General features: G+C 43.0%; 1 protein-coding gene across 1 annotated transcript in view; it reads left to right on the top strand.

The window, feature by feature from the left end:
• Positions 1-392: 392 nt before the first annotated feature.
• The window catches only part of CNN3 (calponin 3), a 36,613-nt gene continuing 13,449 nt past the window's right edge, over positions 393-23,556 (top strand). The window contains exon 1 of the mRNA XM_081322906.1: positions 393-561. Within this exon, the coding sequence (XP_081179032.1) occupies positions 505-561 (57 nt within the window). The 5' untranslated portion in view covers positions 393-504. The remainder of the gene's footprint in view (positions 562-23,556) is intronic.

Raw genomic sequence — 23,556 nt, forward strand, 5'->3', positions numbered from 1 at the left:
CAAACTGCGGTTGGTAAATTAGCGCGGGTCGTAAACGGATTTATTTCGACCCGAGGTTAACGAACGGGCTTCCACGATTAAGCCAGCATTGTTGAGGGGTTTTCGTGAAGCTCACGCGGGCGAAACGGCTAGTAACTGGCCGGTCCTCGAAGGCTTTTCTCAGGACTCCAAAAGTGGGAGACACGGCAAGCGGAGCGAGAGTCCGCCTCACCGGCGGGGCTCCTCCTCCCGTGGCCGGGACAGGAATGGCTCTTGGGCTGGGAGAAGAGGCGCCAAGGCTGCTCTCTGGGCCGGGGCGGGACTAGAAGTTTCGGAGGCCGTCTAAGCCGCAGCGGGCGCCGTCAGCCAGCTTGGCCCACGTCCCTCCCTCTCCAGCCCGGCCCGCCCTCGCGCGCTCGCGCCCCACTGGCAGCCCGGAGCATCCAGTCGAGCGCGCAGACAGGAGAGCTTCAGCCGCGTCCCCACCTCGGGCACCGAGACCGACCCGGCGCCGCTCCCGCCGCCATGACTCACTTTAACAAGGGCCCCTCTTACGGACTCTCCGCCGAGGTGAAGAATAAGGTAAAAAAGCACCGCCAAGGAGAGGAAGCTGGAAGCGCCGCGGTCAAAGCCCGCCCGCCCGCCAGCTAGCTCCGCGGCTGGCTTTCTCTCCCGCTTTGTTTGCGCCTCGGAGGCGGGGGGGGGGGAAGGCGTGGGATGGAGGCAGGCGGGCGCGGGAAGAGTTGAGGGGAGGGAAGGAAGGAAAAGGGGTCGTCGCGGCGGCGGCGGCGGCGGCGGCTCTTCCCTGCGCGCTTCGTTGAGGGAACGGAGCCCGGCTCCTGCGCCCACCCACCCACCCCCTCTTTTCCCACATAAGTTTCAGGTTTTGGGGAAAGCCGCCTCCTGTTCGCAGCGTCTTTTGATTTTCCCCGCCTCTTCCACGACTCCCCCCCCCCGCTCCATTGTTTGGTTTTAAGTGTCCGTGTGTGTGTGGGGGGGGGGGGTGTAGGTGTGCGCAAAGAAAGAGTAGCTTCGGAGGAAGGTGTTTCTGACGTCCCTAACCTTGTCCTTAAAAGAAATGTGTTGCTTCGGTTTGGGGGAGGGGCGGAGGGAAGCTGTCCCGGTCTTATTCCCGTTGGCTGGAACCTCGGCGAGAAATGCCCCTCATGTCTTAACTCGGTTTAGGGAAACATTAACGGCAGACCTACGCGTCCCGGGTCATAGCCTATGCAGAACACACACACACACACAGCAAAAAAAAAACAAAAACCCCGGGCCTTTCTGAGGCTTCCACTCCTGGACCAAAACATGGGTTCCCTTGTCTCTCCCCCCGCCTTCTACAGAAACCCTGCCGGCCTTTCCCGTTTGCTAGACATTCTCCCTACGGGGTTTGCTCGTAAGTTACGACCAGGCGCACCTTTCTTGTAAAAAGATCCAGGACACCCAATAGCCTACACAGGCAGGCAGGCACGCACGCACACACACACACACACACACACACACACACCGCCTTCCCAGGTCCCTCTTTATGGAATAGCACAGCGCTGTCTCCGCGTCGTCGTCCTCCTCCTAAGAAAATGCATTTGTCCCGCGATTCTCCTGGCGTCCTCTGGGTCGCCAAACTCCCTTTTTACTCGGCCTTTTCTTCCGACCCCTTCCCGCCGCCTGCTTTGCTTTTCGGTCTGGAGGGTGTGTGTGTGTGTGTGTGTGTGCAGAGAAGGATTTAGGAGTAGGGTTTTCCCGCCCCCCCCCCCCCGGGAGATTTCTGTTGGCTTGAGCGGCGTTCCTCTATTGCGGCTCGCTTTTCCTCCTCCTTCGGTGTCGACCGGAGGAGACCCGCTCGTCTCTTGCCGGGTCGACCTGAGCTGGGGGGAGGAGGCCTCCCGCTCGCTTCCCTTTAACTTTTCTTGGCCTCCGCGCTGCTTTCCTCTCGGAGTGGAAAAGAACTTTCCCAGAAGGGGGGGAGAAAAGGGCCTCCCTTCCTCTCTCTCTCTCTCTTCTCTCTCTCTCGTTCCCTCCTTTCTTTCCAACTACTGTACTGCAGATGCCGAGGTGAACCTCATCAGTCCGGCGAGCCGCTGAAGGACAAGCTCCGACTGCTGGAAAGAAACGGGACAAAAGGCAGCAAAACGCTGCTTGCCCGGTGGCTTTCTTTTTTGGCTCGGGAGTTTGTGCCGGACTTGACAAACGGAACGGTGGGGGGGGGGGGAGAGGAGGAGGAGGTTCGGGGTTGGGACTGGCTCTCCTGCTGCTGCTGCTGCTGCCTGTGGGACCCACCCAAGCTCGGGAGATGGCGGCAGCCGGGGGGGGGGGAAGCGGGAGGTTCTCCCAGCCTACGTGGCTCCAATCTAGCGCTAGCGAGCGCCAGGCGACGATGGAGCGTCGGGTGGGGGGGGGGGAAGACGGATGCGCGCCTGCCTCTCTCTCTCTCTCTCTCTCTCTCTCTCTCTCTCTCTCTCTCTCTCTCTCTCGATGGAGCGTCGGGTGGGGGGGGGGGAAGACGGATGCGCGCCTGCCTCTCTCTCTCTCTCTCTCTCTCTCTCTCTCTCTCTCTCTCTCTCTCTCTCTCTCTGTGTGTGTGTGTGTGTGTGCCGCAGCGGGCTTTCGCTCCAGGAAAACGATAAAACAAACAAAACGGGAAGAGCAATCAATCTCCCAAAGCCCACAATAGTGATTTGAAAAGCCCCAAAACAGTTGTATTGAGGGCAGGCTGGTTTTCTGCTTTTGAACCATTGTGGTCTTGAAGACTTGCTGGATAAAAAAAAAAAACAAATGCCAAACCAGAATAAAGTAGGGTGGTTGCTGGAAACTAGTAGTGGAAATCTGCAGGACGCTCTGAACGTCTTGCCTCCCCACCTCCCCCCAGCACTGTAACTCATTTAAATCCTTCCATCTTATCCTGCTAGTTTAGGGATTTTTTTAAAAAAAAAACCCAACCCCTGCACTTTTATTTGATGCATCGCCTAATTTATATTCATTTCCTGTCTTAGGCGGTCATATTTCCCCAGATAACAGTGATGTACTGATTCAGGAATTGGGAGCCCTTTCTCAGGTTTTTAAGAGGAACCCTTCCATCCTAAATAGAACATATAAGAAAAGGTAATGAAACTTGGCAGACTGCCAGCTCTGCGAACCTCTTTGGTTTGCCAAACAGATGAGAAGTGTCATCTCTGTCCCCTCCCAACACTTCCAGCTCAAAACCCCAGCACATTCCAACTGCATTACATCATAGGGTACTGGGGAGAGACCAGCCAATCAATGTGGGTGTTGTGCACAGAATATTCATTGTCTCCATACTGCTGCTCTGAAGTCCAAAGTGGTGGGGAGGGATGGGGAAAGAAACACAAAGGAAGCTTCTTCGCCTTGGGCTTAAGTTTCTCTTAAGTCTCCTGGGAAATGAAGTATTCTGAAATATTGCCACTCTTCCTCTGGGAAAAAAAGTGCAGTGGTGGTACCTAATTCCAGCACTGTAATATACCCCTGTCATAACATCAAGGTGACAGTATGAATTTAACAAAAGTTTTTTACAAAATGTTACAAAATGCAAGTCTTTGGTGATAGAGCAGAAAACTCAAAAAAAATTATTTTACGGTTCTTCAATACTGCTTGATCCATCTTGTTTAAACTTGGACCACCCAATTCTGTGCATGTTTACTTGTAATTAAATCCCAGCTATTTCAATAGGTATTTATCCATACTTACTCCAAAGTAAGTATGGATAAATTCTATTTCCTAATTAAACTTCCCCATCTAGTTCTGTAAATGGTTACCTGTCTATGATCAGCCATTTTTTTATTCTTGGCATTTTGCTTTCTGGGCTACCTGTTGGAACAAACATCACTTCTGCTATTGGTAACTTTTAAGATGATAAATTATTACTCATTAACTTTTTAAAATCGCACATAAAATTGGTTGGTTTTAAATAGTCATTCCTAAATATAAAGGTATTTTAAATAATTAGTAATATAGTCTAATAAACTCTTCATTGAAAAATTATTTGTTGGCATGTATTGGAAAAGGAAAGATGCATACTCAAAAACACTTCTTAAAGGTTAATTCACTTCTGAGAATTGAACAATCACTCTTCTTTATTACGTGTAAGGAGGTACCTAATACACAAAGCATTTAGAAAATGATATATGTAGTATTTCTCCTTTAACCATCAGCATAGAAGTTCAAAGCAGTTACTACAAGAATTATAAAACACAAGTAGGTCAAAATAGACCAGCCTATAAGGTCTTTCTCTCCTATAGACAGATGTACAGATAGCAAAGGTAGACAACTACTCAGAAGAAAGTAGTTCAAGGTTTCTCTTTTTTAATTTGTGGGGATGGGCAAGATAACAGAGCTAGAAAGGCTTCCTTATGCTCTAGATCAGGGGTGTCAAACTGCCAGCCCGTGGGCCGGACACGTCATCAGGAAACCACGCCCATCCCATTGCCGGCAATAGGGAAAAAGGTTCGATAGGTTGTGCGACGTCGCGAGTTTGACACCTCTGCTCTAGATCAGACATGTCAAACACAAGGCCCGGGGGCCGGATGCGGCCCGCGAAGTGGTTTCATGTGGCCCGTGAAGCCATCCTGGAAACAGTGAGGGAACGGCCCCCACTGCCTTGGCCCTGGCCCAGAGACCCTCCTTCTGCCAAAGACCCTCAGATCTGTCCCACTCCTGCCCAGGCCCCCATAGGCACCCTTGATGCGAACATGTAGAGCTGGCCATGCCCACCCAGTAGGCCATACGCACTCTAGCCACTCCCACCCAGTAGGCCACGCCCACCCTGGCCATACCACCCAGCCCCCTGAGGGCAACCACAATGCTGATGCGGCCCTCAATGTAATTGAGTTTGACACCCCTGCTCTAGATGCTTTACCACTCAATTACATGCCCTGTTTTCTCCAATAGAACTCATAAGTTTAATGTGGTTGGCAACACATCACTATATTTAAATACAATTTTTAATAATGCATGTTTGTGTTTAATAATGGTAAAACATTGAAATAAGAAAGCACAGTACGTGATAATCAGTTTTCTTGTCTGCTTTAAAGTAGCAGCACAGCTCAATATTTTTACTGGTACATAAACCATAACTGAAGTTTTCTCATACTGAAAAATATTTTGCTATGTGACATAAAGGGTTGCAATCTTAAGAAATTTAACTTAACTGGTTGTGCCATTCTGACCGTATTTGTTGCACGAGGCAACCTTGTTAGATACTTTGTAGAAAGAATGTCTATGGAGATTCTCAGTCATCCAGGTCACAGTTATCCCAAAGATGCTTTTTCAGGAGGCAACTGGACTTTCTTGCTTTTCTTTGAAGATGTTTCGCTGCTCATCCAAGAAGCTTCTTCAGAAGCGAAACATCTTCAAAGGGAAACAAGAAAGCCCAGTTACCGGTATCTCCTGAAAAAGCATCTTTGGGTTTGTACAAAGAACCTTTTCCATATTTTTTAGTTCTGAATAATATTCTTGATAGAGTAAGAACTATGTACAGGTAGTCCTTGACTTACAACCACAATTGAGCCTAAAACTTATGTTGTTAAGTGAGACATTTGTTAAGTGCCCCATTTTATGACCTTTCTTGCCACAGTTGTTAAGTGAATCACTGCAGTTGATAAATTAATAACCTGGTTGTTAAGTGAATCTGGCTTCCCCATTGACTTTGCTTGTCAAAAGGTGATCACATGACCTTGGGACACAGCAATGGTCCTGAGTATGAAATGGTTTCCAAGCATCTGAATGTTGATCACATGACCATGGGGATGCTACAGTAATTGTGAAAAATGATCATGTCACTTTTTTCAGTGGTGGTGTAACTTTCAGCGGTCACTGTTGTAAGTTAAGGACTACCTGTATTCACACAGGAACATTTTAAATATCCTCTTTCATTTAAGCTATGGTTTTTTGTATTTTAACATTATGGATCACTCCCGTTTAGTAGATCTCTTCACTTCAATGGAGTTTATTCTAAGAGGAATTTTGAATCTCAGAGCAAATGGGTTTACTTAGAAATAAGTCAACAGAACTTAGAAGCAGGTGTGCTCAAAACTATAGTCTTAGTGGAGTTTATCATTTTAATTTGTTAATACCTATGTGCAGTGCTTTTTTTGTAAAAGAAAAAGGTGCCGGAACTCACACATGTCATACAACCTGCTTTGCCTACCCTACAAGGTTCCATCCAAAAAAGGTGCCGGGACTGTTCTGAGCGTTCTATGACAAAAAAAGCCCTGCCTATGTGTATAATACTGACCTTATTCAAGATTTGTCCTTCTATAGTTAGTTTCCAGTAACATGCAATACAGTGCAAAATCAAAGGAAACAGGAAGGGACCATCAAGTTATTGAGGAGTGAGAACTATATCCTCTTGAACTCCTTTTAACAGAAAATGATGTCTAGCCAGATTCCTGTCTTTATTTGTAAAGGCTCCTTCAGCAGGTAAATGTGTATGCTAAAGCAACAGTATGTATAAACCAAAGAATAATTGGAAAAAGAAATCTAATTTATACCCTAAGCCAATGCAGACTGTGATGTGCATAAATCATTAATTTCAGTAACATTAGATAGAACCCCTCTGTTAAACAGTTGCATGAACAACTAATAACTGTTATGATATGTAATGGCAAGGGCTGGTTAACAATGGTTTACTGCTGATCTAGGAACACTTCACTAATCCATCTCTGTCTCTCTCTGTCTCTGTCTCTCTCTGTCTCTCTGTCTCTCTGTCTCTCTCTCTCTCTCACTCTCACACACACACACACACACACACACACACACACACCCCACAGAAAAGTCTCACAAACCCTGTCCAAACACCTCATAACTTCAATAATTTGGAAATCCAATTTCAAATATTGTTACAAGGATATTCATTTGAAGTATGGTTAGGAGAATATAATGTTAGGTTGTATTGTCATAAAAGACATGGTGAATCCAAAAAAAAATTATACGATGTAGGTTGGAGGTTTTTAGACTAAACTATGCGCCAAGCTGTGATGAGTATTTAAAATATTTTTAGGACCCTCTTCTCCAATAAAATCAGTGTGTCCAAGTTATTCTTCCCTAAAGAAATTGGCTGTGGTTCTTTAGTGAGATGAGGGAGAATGAGTCCCAGTTGTGCTTCCTGTTGTTAATTGCCTTCCTCCAGCAATTAGATAAGTTTTTGACTGACTTCCAGAAAACGTTGAAAAGAGAGTTTTTCCAGAGTGTTTTCACAATAGGATGACACCATCTCTGTATTTTTTTGTTGTTGATGAAGCTCTATTATATTAATTTTGATTTGAACTCTATAATTATGTTGCTGTCTCCTGCAGGTGTTTTTATTATCTTGATGTACATATGTAATTGTTGTTAACTGAAGTCCAAGGAAATTGTGGAAGTTTACAAGGTTGATAAATAAAAGTAATAATTTTCTGATAAAACATGAAATGTTGAATATATGTGCAGGTCAGTAAAATACCCAGTACGTTTAAATAATTGTAATATTAAACTAGGAAATTTATATAATGTCTCATTAAGGAACTGAGTTTTTTTCAGAAACTTTCTAAATAATACGGATGTTAGGGCAAGTATTAGCTAGCAACTTAATGAGGGCACTCTAACATTGTTCAGTTGAATCTATATATTTAAATACTCTGTTGATTGGTATAATACCCAATACTTGGATTGGATGATTATGTAGTTCTTTCTCTTTTTATATGTCATAGTTGAAGCCTTCTGCTTGATCATCATCATAAGACCAAATATCAAAAACAATTGTAGAATTAAAAGGGATTTAAAGTCTAATGGTCCATTTCAAATGTATTATAATGTACAGTGAATGGAGAAAATCTCATAAATAAATGGAGTGAGAGGGTCGTACTAGGAAACGTCTTACAGTATTTGCTCGATTGAATAATAAAGGAATGTCTTCCATATTATTTAATAGGGCTCTAGAAGGACCATGTTGCTTGCTTGTGATTGGATGTTTAACCAGAAGAAGCTAGATTATATCAGTTTAGGAAGTAGCCTGTCCTAAATTGTTTCCAGTTTAGGAAGTTGAATCCAGAAAATTGAATTCTACTTGCAGAACTTTTTTAAAAAAAGCTCTTCAACCTAAAAAAAAGGTGTACTTCTTTGTTCTTTTAACTGAAAAAATAGCCAAGCTCAGGCACTGATAGAGCACTAGGTCCCTTTTCATTCTCCCCTCCAGTACATACATAGATTTTGCCCAGCAGCCAGCTCTTCAGAATTTCTCTAAAATTATTTTGGTATTGAGATGCCAATCTGGAGTTTTCTTTTTTACTAATTATCTTTTCTATATGACTCTGTAACCTAACGAGTTCCAAGTCTGTACAGGTTGGCCATTTTCAGAGGGAAGGAGCAAAAATTATATTATGATACCAACTGCTTGTTGTTCTCACTTAGGAAACAGTATATAGCATTAGGATTAGCACTTAGACTTAAATAACACCCCCATAGGGCTTTATAGCACTGCCTGGGTGGTTTATGGAGTTAGCATATTTCCCCTAACAATCTGGGTCTTAATTTTACTGACCTCAGAAGGATGGAAGGCTGAGTCAACTTTGAGCCGGTCAGGATTGAACGCCTGGCTGTGGGCAGAGTTAGCCTGCAATACTGCATTCTAACCACTGTGCCACCAGGGTATCCCATATCCTCAACTGGATGTTGTTCTGACGTAGAAGTAAATAATCTTGCAGTGTCCAAACCAGACCATGTCCCTTTTTTTTTCCACATGGAAAACAAAAAACAAATGAAACAAATATATGGTACTAGTTTAATAATTATTTTCCTCCAGTCAATTGGTTGCTTTTTTACAATTGTCTTTCTGTGCCTGGAAGGACTAGAAATACTGTAGCACCCATTGTGTGTGGAGCAGGGCTTTTCAACTGGTGGTATGCAGGTTTACTAACCTGCTTTCAGCTGCATTCCGTTTCTCCATTCGCTTCTCAGGCTCCAGTGTTTGTGGGACACAAACACAAAAAAAAAGTTCCATGAGACTTTCTAACTTTTCGCGAGATCTCACGAGAAGTTAGAAAGTCTCATGGAACTTTTTTTCCTTTTTTACCAATAGTCCCACAAACATGGGGAAGGCTGAGAAGGGAATGGAGAAACGGAATGCAGCTGAAAGCAGGTTAGTAAAAAAAACGCTTGGGGGAGGCAAGGGCATCTGGGTGGGGGCGGTCACCTTACCCTGCATGGTGGCAGGAGGTTAACGGGTGTGGGGGCCCCAGGAGGAGCTGTGTAAAGCAAGCGGAGGGGAAGCCAGATAGATTGTGGGCGCTGCTTGGGGCGGAGGGCGATCACACGCGCGAACAGGACAGCCACACATGGCAGAGGTGCTGCTCGGGGCTGGAGGGGAGGCCGGGCAGATTGGGGGCACTGATGGCACCGGCGTGGAGGGCAAACACGTGAGCGGGACATGTGCACGGCAGAGGCGCTGCTCGGGGCCAGAGGGTGATCACACGGGCGAGCGCCCTCCACTCCGGCACCACTGCCAGTGCCTGCAATCTGCCCGGCCCCGAGCAGTGCCTCTGCCGTGTGTGGCTGTCCTGTTTGCGAGGCCTTCTCTCACCTATTGGATATCAGCAGTCCAGATTTGGTAGCTCCACCTGCTGAGTTGATTTCACTGAGCAGGAGATGTGACCCAGGGCCTGCCGCTGCAGCTTGCTACTGTTCCCCATGATTTTCAATTGACAACCCGTAGCTGCCCTTGAAAGCGGCTGGCTGGAATGGGCAATCTAAAAGCCTGATCGGCCGAGACGTCTCCAAACCAGGGACCTGGCTGTGCGTCGCTCCTCCGTCCTCCTTCGCCTGGCTGGGAGCCAGCCCTCCCGCCTGGTTGTGACGCGGAGGCTCCCATGCAGTGTTGCTTCCAGCTGGCGGAGGCTGCTGTGGCAGCGGGCGAGGAGGCGCGGCGTCGGTGCCCTCCTCTCCTCACTTCCCTTCTCCTCTCCCTCCGCTTCTGCCCACAGTGTCCTTGTCTCGGCATAGATAAGGCTGAATGAGCATGTGGGAGCCATAGGAAGGAGCAGCCAGCCCTGGACGGAGCTGCCCCATGCAGTGCACGAGGATCCAGAACAACCTCAGCTTCCTTCTTCCCAGCTTCGGGAAACTGAAGTCTTCCGTGCCTGCTAAGGCCACCACCTGGCCTGCCGGCTCCTCCTGGGGAAGGAAGCTGTGCCACCCCGCCCCTGAGGTGTCTTCTCCCGCAGCTGTGGGAAGCGGCCTGACTACGCTTGCCTTCGCTCGCCAGCTTTTCTCTGCCACTTGGGCTGTCCAATTGCAGCAGCCGGAGCAGCCCCTGAGCAGCTATGCTGGCTCAGGAATTCTGGGAGTTGAAGTCCACGAGTCATAAAAGAGCCAAGGTTGCCTATCCCTGCCTTAGCCCTAAGCACGCACCTAACTTGGGAACCAGGCGGGCGGGCAGGCAAGCGAAGGCACCCCACTCGAAATCCTGGAGTGGATTTCCTGTTTGGTCTCCACAGAGAAAGTGGGACCAATTGGAGGAGAAGCTGCAGCCGGAGGCAGAATCTGGTGGATTCTCTCCACTCTCTCCTCACCTGTCCCCCCGCCCCCCCAAGCCTTAGACTTAGGGAGGGAGGGAAGGAAGAAAGGAAGGAAAGAAGAAAGGTAGGGATAAACAGTAACATGCCTTTTGAAAAGTTTGGTTTCCCTCCTGCCCACTCACAATAGTAACCCATAGATTACACACACACACACACACACACAGGCACCCTGCAACCTGAGGGAGGGAGGGACAATGGAAGGGAGGGAGGGAAGGAGGAAAGGACAAAGAAGGAGGAAAGAAAGGAAGGAAGGAAGGAAGGAAGGAAGGAAGGAAGGGACAATGGGAGAGAGGAAGGAGGGCACCCACCCCAGTCAAACCCCCCTCCACCAGAGACCCATAGATTCCCCACACACAGGCACCCTACAACTTCAGTGATGAGCTGCCCCCCTGCCTTAGACTTCACTTGTCAAAAAGTTGCAAAAGGTGATCACATGACCCTGGGACACTGTGACCGTCATAAGTATGAATCAATTGTCAAGCATCCGAATGTAAATCACATGAACCTGGGGATGCTGCAACAGTCATAAGTGTGAAAAATGGTCATAAGTCAGTTTTTTCAGTGCCGTCATAACTTCGAACAGTCACTAGCGAATTGTTGTAAATCGAGGACTACCTGTATTTTTATCATTTTTTTCCCTTTTTTTGGTCAAGTTTTTGACAACTTGCTGGGCAACTGGTGGTACTCAGACATTGCCTTATCCTAAAAGTGGTACAATGGGTGAAAAGGTTGAAAAGCCCTGGTCTAGAGTAATGATCATATCAGAACATGTCTAGATAAATTTGCCACTTTTAAATCTTGTCTTCTGAAGTTAATATTGAGTAGGATATAAGAAATTGACTATAATGAGTGGTTGACTTCAACTGGGAGACTCATAAGATTCAAGTCACTAGTCAGTCATGAAATTCACTGAATGACTTTGAGATTGGATAAGAGGATAAAATTAGAGTGGGAATATTATGTGTGTTGCTTTTAATTCCTAAGGAAAGGCAGGATATAAACACAACAAATAAATTAGCTCATTAGAGAGCCCAGATTATATCCTCCTTGGACATGCCTCAAGAACTTGCAATTACATAAGCTGTCCTCTGGCAAGAAAACAGTATTATTAAATTGCTGTCCTATCACAGATAAGCTCCACTACATTTTGGACACCCACGTGTTAAGGGAATAAATAACTATTCTTGTAGCTTCAAATGAGCATTTAAAACGTAGTAATGATAACCTTTTGTAGTTTTAATCTTCATATCCATATACATTTACCCCTGGAAAAATCTTTGCTCAGACTAGAGTTCTAAAAGTATTTTGGTTTATTCCCACCCAAAATGAGGGAAAACAGAATAATAGAATAACAGAGTTGGAAGGGACCTTGAGGTCTTCTAGTCCCCCTCCTCAACAAAACAGAATAGAAAATGAACTTCCAAAGACTCCAATTGGATTCTGAAACAGTTTCACAAATTCATGTCCCAAAATGAAATTGCTTCAGGAAGAGAGACTAGTGAAGAAGGATCAATGATGGACTTGTATAAGAAAGAAATCTCTGTGTATACTTCTATCTCAAGGAGGAAGAATACAGAAGCAACACTATGAGGGTGACTACAAGCAGTCATGATGATCATTCTTAGTAAACTTATCTTCTTCAAAAGTCCAATGTGAGCATATGATCTGAACCAACAGTCATGGTATATATTTCCCTCTTGAAGAAGGAAAGGGGGGAAAGAATGGGTGCTAACTTGATTTTACTTGTTTACCTCAGGACTGCAGATTTATTTATGGCATACAGTGTCAGGGAAATCTATAAATGCTAGACACGAAGCAGTTCTGACAGCCTAAATTGCTAGTTCATTCTGTTTTACGCTTGGTGCCTATCCTTGGTGCACTTCAGGGGGCGCATACCAGCTTAAACTACCGTAGCTGACTCGCAGTGCTCAAGTTGCTGGTTCTTCCGAGCTCCTCCATCGGTGTCACATTGCCTCGTGTTGCATTGCCTGGCACCCAGCCAGGTCCAGTGCTGGCTTCTGTTCTCTTGCATACATGAGCACAGGATTTTCCTACCAAAGTGGTACCCATTTATCTACTCACAATATTGCATGCTTTTGGACTGCTGGGTGGGCAGGAGCCAAGGAGCAAGCAGCGGGAGTTCACCCCTTCTTGCGGAGTCGGGCTCAAACCACCCATTTCTGGGTGCAATTCCAGGATCATTAAGCCACTGCACCATCGCATCCCCTAGGACAGCGGCTCCCAACCTTTTCTATTGCCCCATACTCCTAGAACGCTTCTGATATATTCTCGCACCCCTTACAAAAGTTCGAAATAACGGCAACGAATTATGCATATACACTATAATTTTGAAAACCCAAGTTTTCGCAACCCCTGGAATATCGTCTCGCACCTCCGGTTGGGAACCCCTGCCCTAGGACTACAGAAAGCCATTAAAGACAGTATCTCTTCCCTCAGGAGGTACTTTGTAGATTCTAAAAGCTACAAAATCAAGACAACAAGGAAGAGCAGCATGTTCCAATTATCCTTTTGGAATGACACACGATTTGGGAATTATAGGGGCTCTGCGCTTAATGTGTAGTTTACAGATCTGATGTCTAGTGGGTGGGGGAGAAAGGGGTGGGCGCTAGTTTGCAAAACCCTATAATAAGAAGTAAAGCTTCTGTTACCGCAACCAACCAGCAAATCTTAATTCAGTTCTCTTCCTTTTCATTTGCTATAAAGTAGCTGTTATTTCCACTATCTTCTCTTTAAGCCAGTGAAAGCCATCAAGCTGCAAACTAAAAGAGCGTAAAGGTAGTCTTCAACTTATAACAATAATTGAGCTCAGAATTATAGTCATAACTTATGGTCGTACGTTGAGACATCACGTCATTAGAACCATTTTTTTTTTACATTTTTAGCAGCAGTCTTTAAGCAAATGCATTTTTCCCAATGGGATTTTTTTTTTGCTAGAAATTGGATGCAAATACCTGAAACTGGCAAAAAAAATATATTGCAAATTGTGATCATGTGACTTTGAGCCACTGCGAAGATGAACCAGTTGCCTAGTGCCCAAAATACATTGATGAGACCCCATGGAGAGTGTAGCCATTGTAATTTCAAAACTGGGTTACAAGTAGCTCTGGGGAGATCTGTTGTAACTTTGAGTAGTTGTTAAGCGACAAGTCATAAATTGAAAATTACCTGTAGTTCATTCCAAAGCCAGCAGTTACTTAACTTTGCTTTGCATAGGAGGCACCAACAGAGAACATGCTTGCTTTGTAATCAGGCAAGTGTAGACAGCTACCCTGATTCCCAGTGCTCCCTCTGACATAAAGCAGGGAGGTGGATTTTTAAATCTCTAAACGTTTGGACTCAGTTTATGTGTAACACATCCTAAAAGAAAGAATCTGTCAATAAGAGCTATACACAAATAAAGGAATGCATTCTGTCAACATCAGTGGCAACCCATGAGTGGCTCAGTTAAATTATTGGTTTTACTTCTACTTGGTGACAGTCACTACTAGCGCTTGATTAATGTGGCCACCGTGCTGCAGCTGACTGGGTGGATTACAAATTATGCATACCTGAGATATAACTATAAGCCTAATTTTACACAGCAGCAATTTGTAATTTGTAGTTATAAAGATAATTGTGAGGTTGCCTACATGCAATAGTGTTCCCAAGTGCATTTGTATATTAAAGGGATCACATTTAACTTTACATAGATGCATTCTGTAATAGTTTTTCTGTGTTGTTGAAGAGAAACACACAGTTTGATATACCTGCTTCTGAACTGCAGGAGGACTAACCCTCTTGAACTGGATTCTTTTAAATAGCAGTCCTATGCCTGTTTATGCTACCATTTATTCTGGTTTCCCGAAAGGTAGCAATGAGTATGTCTACAGTGTTGCCAGTTTTTATACTTTTAGTGTAGCTTCAATATAGACATTTTTTTAAAAAACAGTCTCAGAATTAAATAGAATGTACAAAATGGTAAAAAAAAACCAAAGGCATTTCTCAAAGTGTTACTTCCAAAGTCATGATGTTGCTTGACTACAAGAGCTGAAATGCACTGTATTGTTACACTAAAATTATTTGGTGTTAGAACAGTAAGTTAATAAAACATATTCTGCTTTGCCCCAGTACAGGTAGTCCTTGACTTATGACCACAACTGATCCCAACATTTCTGTTATTAAGTGAGACATTTGTTAAGTGAGTTTTGTCCCATTTTACGACCTCTCTTGCCACAGGTGTTAACTGAATCACTACAGCTGATAAGTTAGTAAACTGGTTGTTAAGTGAATCTGGCTTCCCCATTTACTTTGCTTGTCAGAAGATGGCAAAAGGAGATCACATGACCTTGGGACCCAGCAATGGCCATAAATATGAATCAGTTGCCAAGAATCTGAATATTGATCACGTGATCATGGGGATGCTGCAAAGGTAACTGTGACAAACGGTCATAAGTCACTTTCTTCAGTGTGTTGTAACTTTGAGCAGTCACTAAATGAACTGTTGTAAGTTGATGATATCTGTAGCACGTTTCTGTTCTTTATATTGCAACATTTGTAGACTCATTTCTATCTGTTTCATGCCTATTATGTGAGCCAAACCATCATGGCCAGCTTCTCTTCTGTCCCCCAATGTACTTCCTTATCCAGCCCAATGAAGAGTTTTTTCTTGTTTTGTTAAGCTCATAAAAATAAGGGTGAGAAGAGCTATTTTCTTATTTTGTTAAGCTTGTAAAAATAAGGGTGAGAAAAGCTAGTGTTGTTTAAGTGTTTAAGGTACTTGACCAGGATTAAGGAGACACAGGATTAGCTCTGCCTCTCGGCCATGGACATTTTGGGCTATTCTCGGTCAAGCCTATCTCACGAGACTGTTGTTGTAAAGATGAAACAAAAAGAGATCTCCAGGAATGCTCCTATATAAAAGACATTGTGATATACTTTAGAATTATTTAATAATAAAACGTACAAAAAGTTGCAAGAATTCAACTACTTGTCTCTGTTTTTATGATATCTCGACTAATTTTAATAAAGATATCCCACTAGATGTTTTTCAGTTGATTCCTATCAACAGCGTAGTTAGGAGAATTTTGTGTAATTTATCCAAGTTTGTGTTTCTTATTACCCATTTTCTTTTTTCTTTTATGATTTTATTTATTTTGGATACTGATAGTAGAATAGTAGAACCTTCATTAACTTTTCTCTTGCTATTATTCAAGTTGTGATAAAGAGATGAGCCTGAGGTATGCAATACTTCTAATTCTGACTTTTCAGAGAAGCCTCAACTATAAGGATAGATAAACCTCAATTTTGTTTTAGCATTTCAAGTTAATTTTCTAAACAAACGCATCCTTCTTAAATATACAAAAATATGTGTGTGTGTTTTTTAAAAGTATTCTTAAAGTTTTATTACAAGGTTTGGGAGGATGTTTTTTAATGGTCTGACTAGTCCACCAGTATATTGGTGAAGTACAGGTAATCCCCCAGGTACGAATGGTCATTTACCAAGTTTTTACAAAAACAAATTTATTCAGAAAGGGTACTTACAATGCAAGTTTACATTGCTTGCAAATATTAGAAATTCAAAATTGCGACCAAAAAGAGGCCTCGGTAGCCATGTGACTTGGATTCAGTCACTGCTGCAGTGGCAGCCATTTTTAACTCTGTGACTTGCCTATGCTGTTTGGGTTACCCTGAAGCCAGAAGGGTTTTGTTTTTTTGTCTCTGGTCACATGGACAAACAACAGCCAGTGAGTTTTGCAGCCAATGCTGCCTGGACTTGACTCGAGTGCTAGAATTGCTTCTGTAAGTATTTTAAAATATTTTATTTTGGTTACTGTATAGCGCAGACATGTCAAACATGCGACGTTATGTGACATCGCACGACATCAGAGCTTTTTCCCCATTGCCGGTAATGGGGTGGGTGTGGTTTCTTCAAGATGTGTCTGGCCTGTGGGCTGGCAGTTTGACACCCCTGGTATACTGTAAACTGCTCTTCTTTTTAAATACTGTACTTTGCAAACTATTCTGTTTGTAAGTACAGTACTTTGCAAACAAAGTTTGTTTGCATTGTCCTTGAAACTGCTTGCAGAAAGGCTAGCCAGCATCTACACCCGTGATGGCAAACCTATGGCACGCGTGCCACAGGTGGCACGCAGAGCCCTCTCTGTGGACACGCACGCCATCACCCCAGTCCTAGGCGTTCAGCTTGGGTTTTATAAAACCTTTTCACTTTAGGCCTCCGCTGCCGTGTGCAAAAAAATAAAAGGTTCAATCAATTAATTTCAACTTTTTGCGGGGGGGAAAAAAAGATCTCACAAAGTTGGAATTGATTGAACTTTTTAGTCCCACCCACCCAATGGGCCACGCCCACCCAATGGGCCACACCCACCCAATGGGACACGCCCACCTGGCACCCAATGATACATAAGTGGGTTTGGGGTTGCAGTTTGGGCACTAGGTCGCTAAAAGGTTCGCCATTAGTGATCTACACAAAGCATTCTATAACATTTTGTTTACTTGCTTTTATTTTGGAGATTAGCATATATTACTGTAGTTTGTAGGTTTTAAATTTAAATTGCCTCCAGAAGTTGTGGGTGCTGAAAGCTTTTAAGAAGAGACTGGGTAGGCATTTATCAGAAATACTCTCTAGTGAGAGCAGGGGGTTAAATTAGATGACCTCAAAGTCTCTTCCATCTCTGTTACTATTGCAAGGAGACAGTTCTGTAAATTCCTCCCCCATCTCTCTCTGAGTGCCTGGCTGGAAACTCTTAAGCTAATTAGTGGCAAGTGGGTTGTTTTTTTTAAAGGAGACTAGCAACAAATGGGTTTTTTTAAAAAAAAAAGGTTGCACCAGAAACAGCTGATGGGTGGTGGCATGGGAAAGCCTCTCAGTTCAGGCAGCAATCATATAGGAAATAGTAAGTCAGATCTGCATTCATTTAACAATCCATTTGATTCAATTAATGAGTTTGATTTTAAAAATTTGTAAAATTGAGTCTCATTCATTTAACAATTTTTTTCACTTAACGAGGCTCCATTAGGCTTGTACCTCAAAAACTACCTGTACTTTTTATTATGTCAAACATGAGCCTGAAAATAATGTTATACCACCCCACCTTTAAGAGTCACATTAAATGCAAGCTACTTCATTGATTTGGTTCATTAAGGAAGTACGGTCTTTTTCTCAGGCTTATTTAAAAGCTTGAAGGAAACCTGCTGTAATGAATAGCAGGGAAATGCTATGTTCGTGAAAGAAAGTTCAAAGAAATTCTTCCAAATCATTTTCAAAGTGTGCCCAGACTTATTGCCTGCATCATTTTAACAGTATTTTTGGGTTTGCATTTCGTCTCTTATGTTGCTACATATTGATGTATTTGGAAAAACGAGTGATTATTGTCTAGTACAGGTGTTGGAAGAAAAGTCTTCATCGTGGTTCAGTCCAAGCTGGGAATAAACATGGCGACTGCTTTAGAAAGAAGGTTGCAGTTTATTGAAGAGGAGAGCCAGAGAGGAAGATGGCTCTGGCAGAAAAGAGAGTGAGCACAGAGAGTGGAACCTTTTGTTTGGAGTCGTTTCCTGTTCCTGTTTTGAGGCTTTGTACTTCCTGTGTCATGTATTTTGACCTGTGTCCCTTTGGCATCTGTGAGATAATCCTATTATGTCCTGGCTTATACTTTGGGTGGGGTATGTAGATTTTAGGTGTCTTTGTCTTCTTAATCTTCTAGCTGGGGGCCTACATCTGCATTTCTACAGAGCTGGTTTCTGCTTGGGGGAGGGAGACCTGGGGCTATTAAGGAAAACTGGGCATGCTTTTCTGCCTTTTAAGATCCTTTGAGGAAATATATTTTCCTTCCCTTTTAATATTTCCTTCTCTGGGGGGGGCTGACTTCCCACACAGGGATGTCCAATCCATGGCAGGTGTGCGAGAATGGGACTTTCTTTCCCATTCTTTTTGGAGACTACAAGGCGACAGAAGAGCATTTGCTGAAGTTTCCAGGCTTCATGCAACCAAGAACTGCCTCAGGCATATTAAAAATATTTACATTTATTTATTAAATAATAAATTTGAACAATTTAATTCATTAATCTTTACTGTGAATTCTCTCTCTCTCTCTCTCTCTCTGTGTGTGTGTGTGTAAGTTTGTGTGATTGGACAAAAATGGGTAAAATGGAAAACTGATTGATGGGGGAAGAGGAGAGGTGATTTTGGCCAATACCAAATCAAAGGATTAAATGGTCTAATTGTTTTAATTCAGTTGAATGCATAAAGATTTTACGTACATTTTGTTAATGTATTAGTTAAACTGGCAGGTCAGGGCATTGTGTTTTTCCTAAATCATGCTTAATTTCCAAAGCCAACCTCTGCAATTAGTGCTTGCAGACAAACAGTATTGACGTGAATTTTGTCTTTCAGGGACCTGTTTGGCAAAATCATGTTTTAAAGTTATCAAATGATCTGATCTTGGACATTTCTACCCTATATGTGATTGTCAAATTGTGAATGCTGGTTCTTGTGGATATAATCCAATATCAGTCTTCATTCTTGATTTTGATTAAATGTTAGCTTTATAAGAAATTGTCATCTTTGCATCTTAAGAAAAAAAAGAAAGGAACTGAATTCAGACTTGTAGCCCATATCTTCAATTTTTAATTAAATTGTGGTTTTTGTCCATATTTTTAAGGTTGGTGTGATTGATTATGTCATAGTGATCCTTTTTTGGAGCCAAAATGACAGATTTTCATTTTAGAAACCTAGATGCTTCCTGTATTCTCTTCAACTACTTGTGTTTTGTATCCTCTTCCCAAAAATTCCAGTGCTATTGGCTGTTACTTCATATTGATTGACGATATGGGAAAACCTGTGTTTGAAACTATAAGACGTTGCTATTGAGTGTATCTCCTCCACTTAGTTTAAAAATTAGAGATGAGATTTGAGATATTGAGACTTCACCTCAAATGCTTTCCATTATTTGATGGGCACACACATACAAACACAGAGATTCCATCCATCTGCTTGGCATTTTTACAAGAAAAGATTGTTGCTCACATTATTTTCCTTTTTCACAGGCAAATTAACAGAAGTGGTCATTCTGTTACCGGTTACATGGCAACTAGCTCATATGTTTTTGACAGGATTATTTTGACCCTAACTCTTTTGGATGTCTTTCCAGTTGTCATTTGAGGACAAAATTGTATGAGAAAAAATAAAGGGAAAAATCTGAAATATCATACTTCAGTGTTCTGAAATATAATATAGAAAGTGGTTTTTCCTTCAATATTTTCAGGCTGTGGTTGACATTTAGATATGGAAGCATTTGACTAGAAAGAAAGCAGAGTCCAGCCTGGGAAACTCAAACTTGAAGAAACTAATAAAAAGCAGTTTTATTTTTTCCTTAGGCACTTTTAAAAGAGGAAGGAGGCAGATCTATTTTTCTTTTAGATTTTAGTCATGTTGTGTTGTGCTGCTGGCTACACCAGCCCTGGAATTTGCACTGCTTTATATACTCCTTATTAGATTTGTGGCTGGATTGAATCTGAGACAGAACAGTTTTTATTAACGTATATTTTCACTGAAATCTTTAAAAAAAATTCACTGAATTCAGTTCTTTTGCAAATGTCATCAGATACCAATTAGCTTAAACTTTTTTTTTACAAAGTCTGGAATGATACAGCTGGCAGCTTTTAGGTGAAGTAAATGGGTAGTATTAATAATAATTTATTAAATAAGGATTTTGGCTTACTCAAGTACATTTTGGCAAACTGTAATCTTGCTTTTTTATGTCTCTGTGGCAGCAGTGGGGTCCTCCTGGGTCTCCTGCCATAGCGTTTCATTTCATTTAAATGTCGACGGATAGTTCGCGCTGACACTGATGCTCCCTGAGCCTGCAGGACAGCTTGCATTCCTTTGGAACTTGTTTGGGGCTGCTTATCCACCATCCAGACTATCCTGCGTTGCAACCTTTCATCAATTTTTGTCTTCCGTCCACGACCAGGGAGATTAGCTACAGTGCAGTGCCATGGGTTGCAAACTTCTTGATAATGTTGCGCACTGTGGACAAAGGCAAATCTAGATCTCTGGAGATGGACTTGTAACCTTGAGATTGTTGATATTTGTCCACAGTTTTGGTTCTCAAGTCCTCAGACAGTTCTCTTCTCCTCTTTCTGTTGTCCATGCTTAGTGTGGAACACACAGACACACAATGCAAAGACTAAGTGAACTTCTCTCCTTTTTATCTGCTTTCAGGTGTGATTTTTATATTGCCCACACCTGTTACTTGCCCCAGGTGAGTTTAAAGGAGCATCACATGCTTGAACCAATCTTGTTTATCCACAATTTTGAAAGGGTGCCAATAATTTTGTCTAGCCCGTTTTTGGAGTTTTGTTTGACATTATGTCCAATTTGCTTTTTTTCCTCCCTTTTTTTGTTGTGTTCCAATACACACAAAGGGAATAAACCTGTGTATAGCAAAACATGTGTTCCTGCAATACTTTTCTGTGAGAAATACTTGATTTTCTGGAAAAAATTCTGGGGTGCCTACAATTTCGGCCATGACTGTATGTGCAGAGTTACTAGACTAGAGTGCTGGTTAAATTTTGAAATGCATGTGACATCTCTGCATGCTTTTGTGTTAATTGGATATTGAACTTCAGAGTACATTAAAAATACAATGAAATACATCTATAATGAATTGAGTTGGTTTATTGAGATGCATTAATAGAAAAGAATATTAAAGTCATAGCTTGTTCTCTAATCTACTAGCTGAGTAACCCAAAGGGGATCTTTAAAGAAGCTGAAAAGCTTGCCTTCTGTTGAGAAGGCGGGGAAGGAAAAATTGAGAACAGTTTCTGATCCCAAACAGATGATTTTACTATGTGAAAGCAGAGCTGTATTAATATTGTAATATTAATATTGTTTTCTATGGGAGTTATTTTGGTGGTTCAGAAATGTTTTTAAAATAATCCCTCTGGCCAGATTTCATGATTTGCAGTGGACTACAATTTTACCTACTGTTTCACCTAGTGTGAATACAATGGAGCTGTAACTTGCCCCATGTTCCTATTTCTTTCATGTGGAACTCAGAATGGTCTTCCCAGTTTTTTTGAGGTAGGCAGAATCCTATGAACAGAACTAAATATGTTTACTTAAAGAAGAGAAGTGGGGGGGGAGTGTAAGAGGAGACATGGTACCAATCTGCCAATATTTAGCCATCACTGGAAAGAGAATGTGGATTTATTTTCTGTAGCACCTGAGGGTAGGACAAAAACCCAACGGGTGGAAATTTTCCAGAGATATCCAAGCTCAAAATGAGGAGTAGTTTTCCAATCATGAGAGCTATTAAACGGTGGAATAGACTAGGTAAAGGTAAAGGTTCCCCCTCACATGCGTGCTAGTTGTTTCCAACTCTAGGGGCCGGTGCTCATCTCCGTTTCAAAGACGAAGAGCCAGCATTTGTCCGAGGACGTCTCCGTGGTCATGTGGCCGGCATGACTAGACGCCAAAGGCGCACGGAACGCTGTTACCTTCCCACCGTAGTGGTCCCTATTTTTCTACTTGCATTTTTTACGTGCTGTCGAACTGCTAGGTTGGCAGAAGCTGGGACAAGTAACAGGCGCTCACTCTGTTACACGGCACTCGGGATTCGACCCGCCAAACTGCCGACCTTCAGATCGACAAGCTCAGCATCCTAACCCACTGAGCCACCGCATCTGGAATTATGGGTGTTGCCTCACTGAAGGTTTTTCAGAAAATGGACAGTCATTTATTTCTCTGTGCTGGGCAGGGGGCTGATTAGAAGATTTCCTAGGTGGTTTTGATTCTATGGTTTTGGTTGGCTGATCCTGAAATAAATGAAGAAGAATTTGCCTTGGTTAATACCACCATAAAATCAGAGCTGTAGACTAGAAGAATCCTGAAAAAGAGTCAGTACTTAAATCACTTCAATACTGTTGCCAAGATTACAAGATGGGCATACCCAGTTTGTCAGTGGGAATTCAGCTGAATTTAAGAATTTAATTTTTTAATGAGAAGATTAACAAAATATGCTGACTACAACAGGGCAGCTGTAGTGTATCTAATCTATGACATTGCCAATAAAATGGAATTATGCAGATTTCAATGGAAGAGAATAATTGTAGCTCAGAGTTGAATTGTGTGGTCCTTGGTGCTCTCTGAACTTAGTTGTTTTCTTGCAGATATTTCAGTACAGACCAGGTATCATCAACAGTGCTGGAAGGGAGTGAGTGCAGTTTACTCCCCTTCTTCTAGCACTGATGATGTTACCTAGTTTGAGTAATGATACATCTGCAAGAAAAAAATCAGACTCAGAGAGCACTAAGGACCTCATGCAGATTTATTTTGCTTGTCTTTTATAACAGTAAAATCATGTCATAATAATCACAAATTTCAAGGGCTTCTGCTTAGATCAGGGGTGTCAAACTCACATTTCACTGAGGGCCCCATCAGCATTGCGGTTGCCCTCAGGGGGCCGGGTGGGTATGGCCAGGGTGGGCGTGGCCTACTGGGTGGGCGTGGCTAGAGTGTGTATGGCCTACTGGGTGGGCATGGCCAGCTCTACATCGTTCGCATCAAGGGTGTCTATGGGGGCCTGGGCAGGAGTGGGACAGATCTGAGGGTCTCTGGCAGAAGGAGGGTCTCTGGGCCAAGGCAGTGGGGGCCGTTCCCTCACTGTTTCTAGCATGGCTTCGCGGGCCACATGAAACCACTTCGCGGGCCGGATCTGGCCCCCGGGCCTTGTGTTTGACATGTCTGGCTTAGATCATACCTGCTTGCTACCTGTTGAACTTATAATTTTTTTTCTATCAATGTCCCTGCTTAACATATATGTAGTGCTTTCTGATAGGCATTTTAACACCATTGATTTGAAATTTGGGTCCATTATAGAATGACAGTCACTTAAGTCTAAATTGAATAGGAAGGAATGAGTATAGTTTCAATTAAATATAATTCTGCAAAAAGACAGTGGGCTGTTCTAATTTTGTATGAAGAATAATTGAATAG

Source organism: Vipera berus (assembly GCF_964194415.1).
Source record: "Vipera berus genome assembly, chromosome: 3".
NCBI classification, from domain to species: Eukaryota; Metazoa; Chordata; class Lepidosauria; order Squamata; family Viperidae; genus Vipera; species Vipera berus.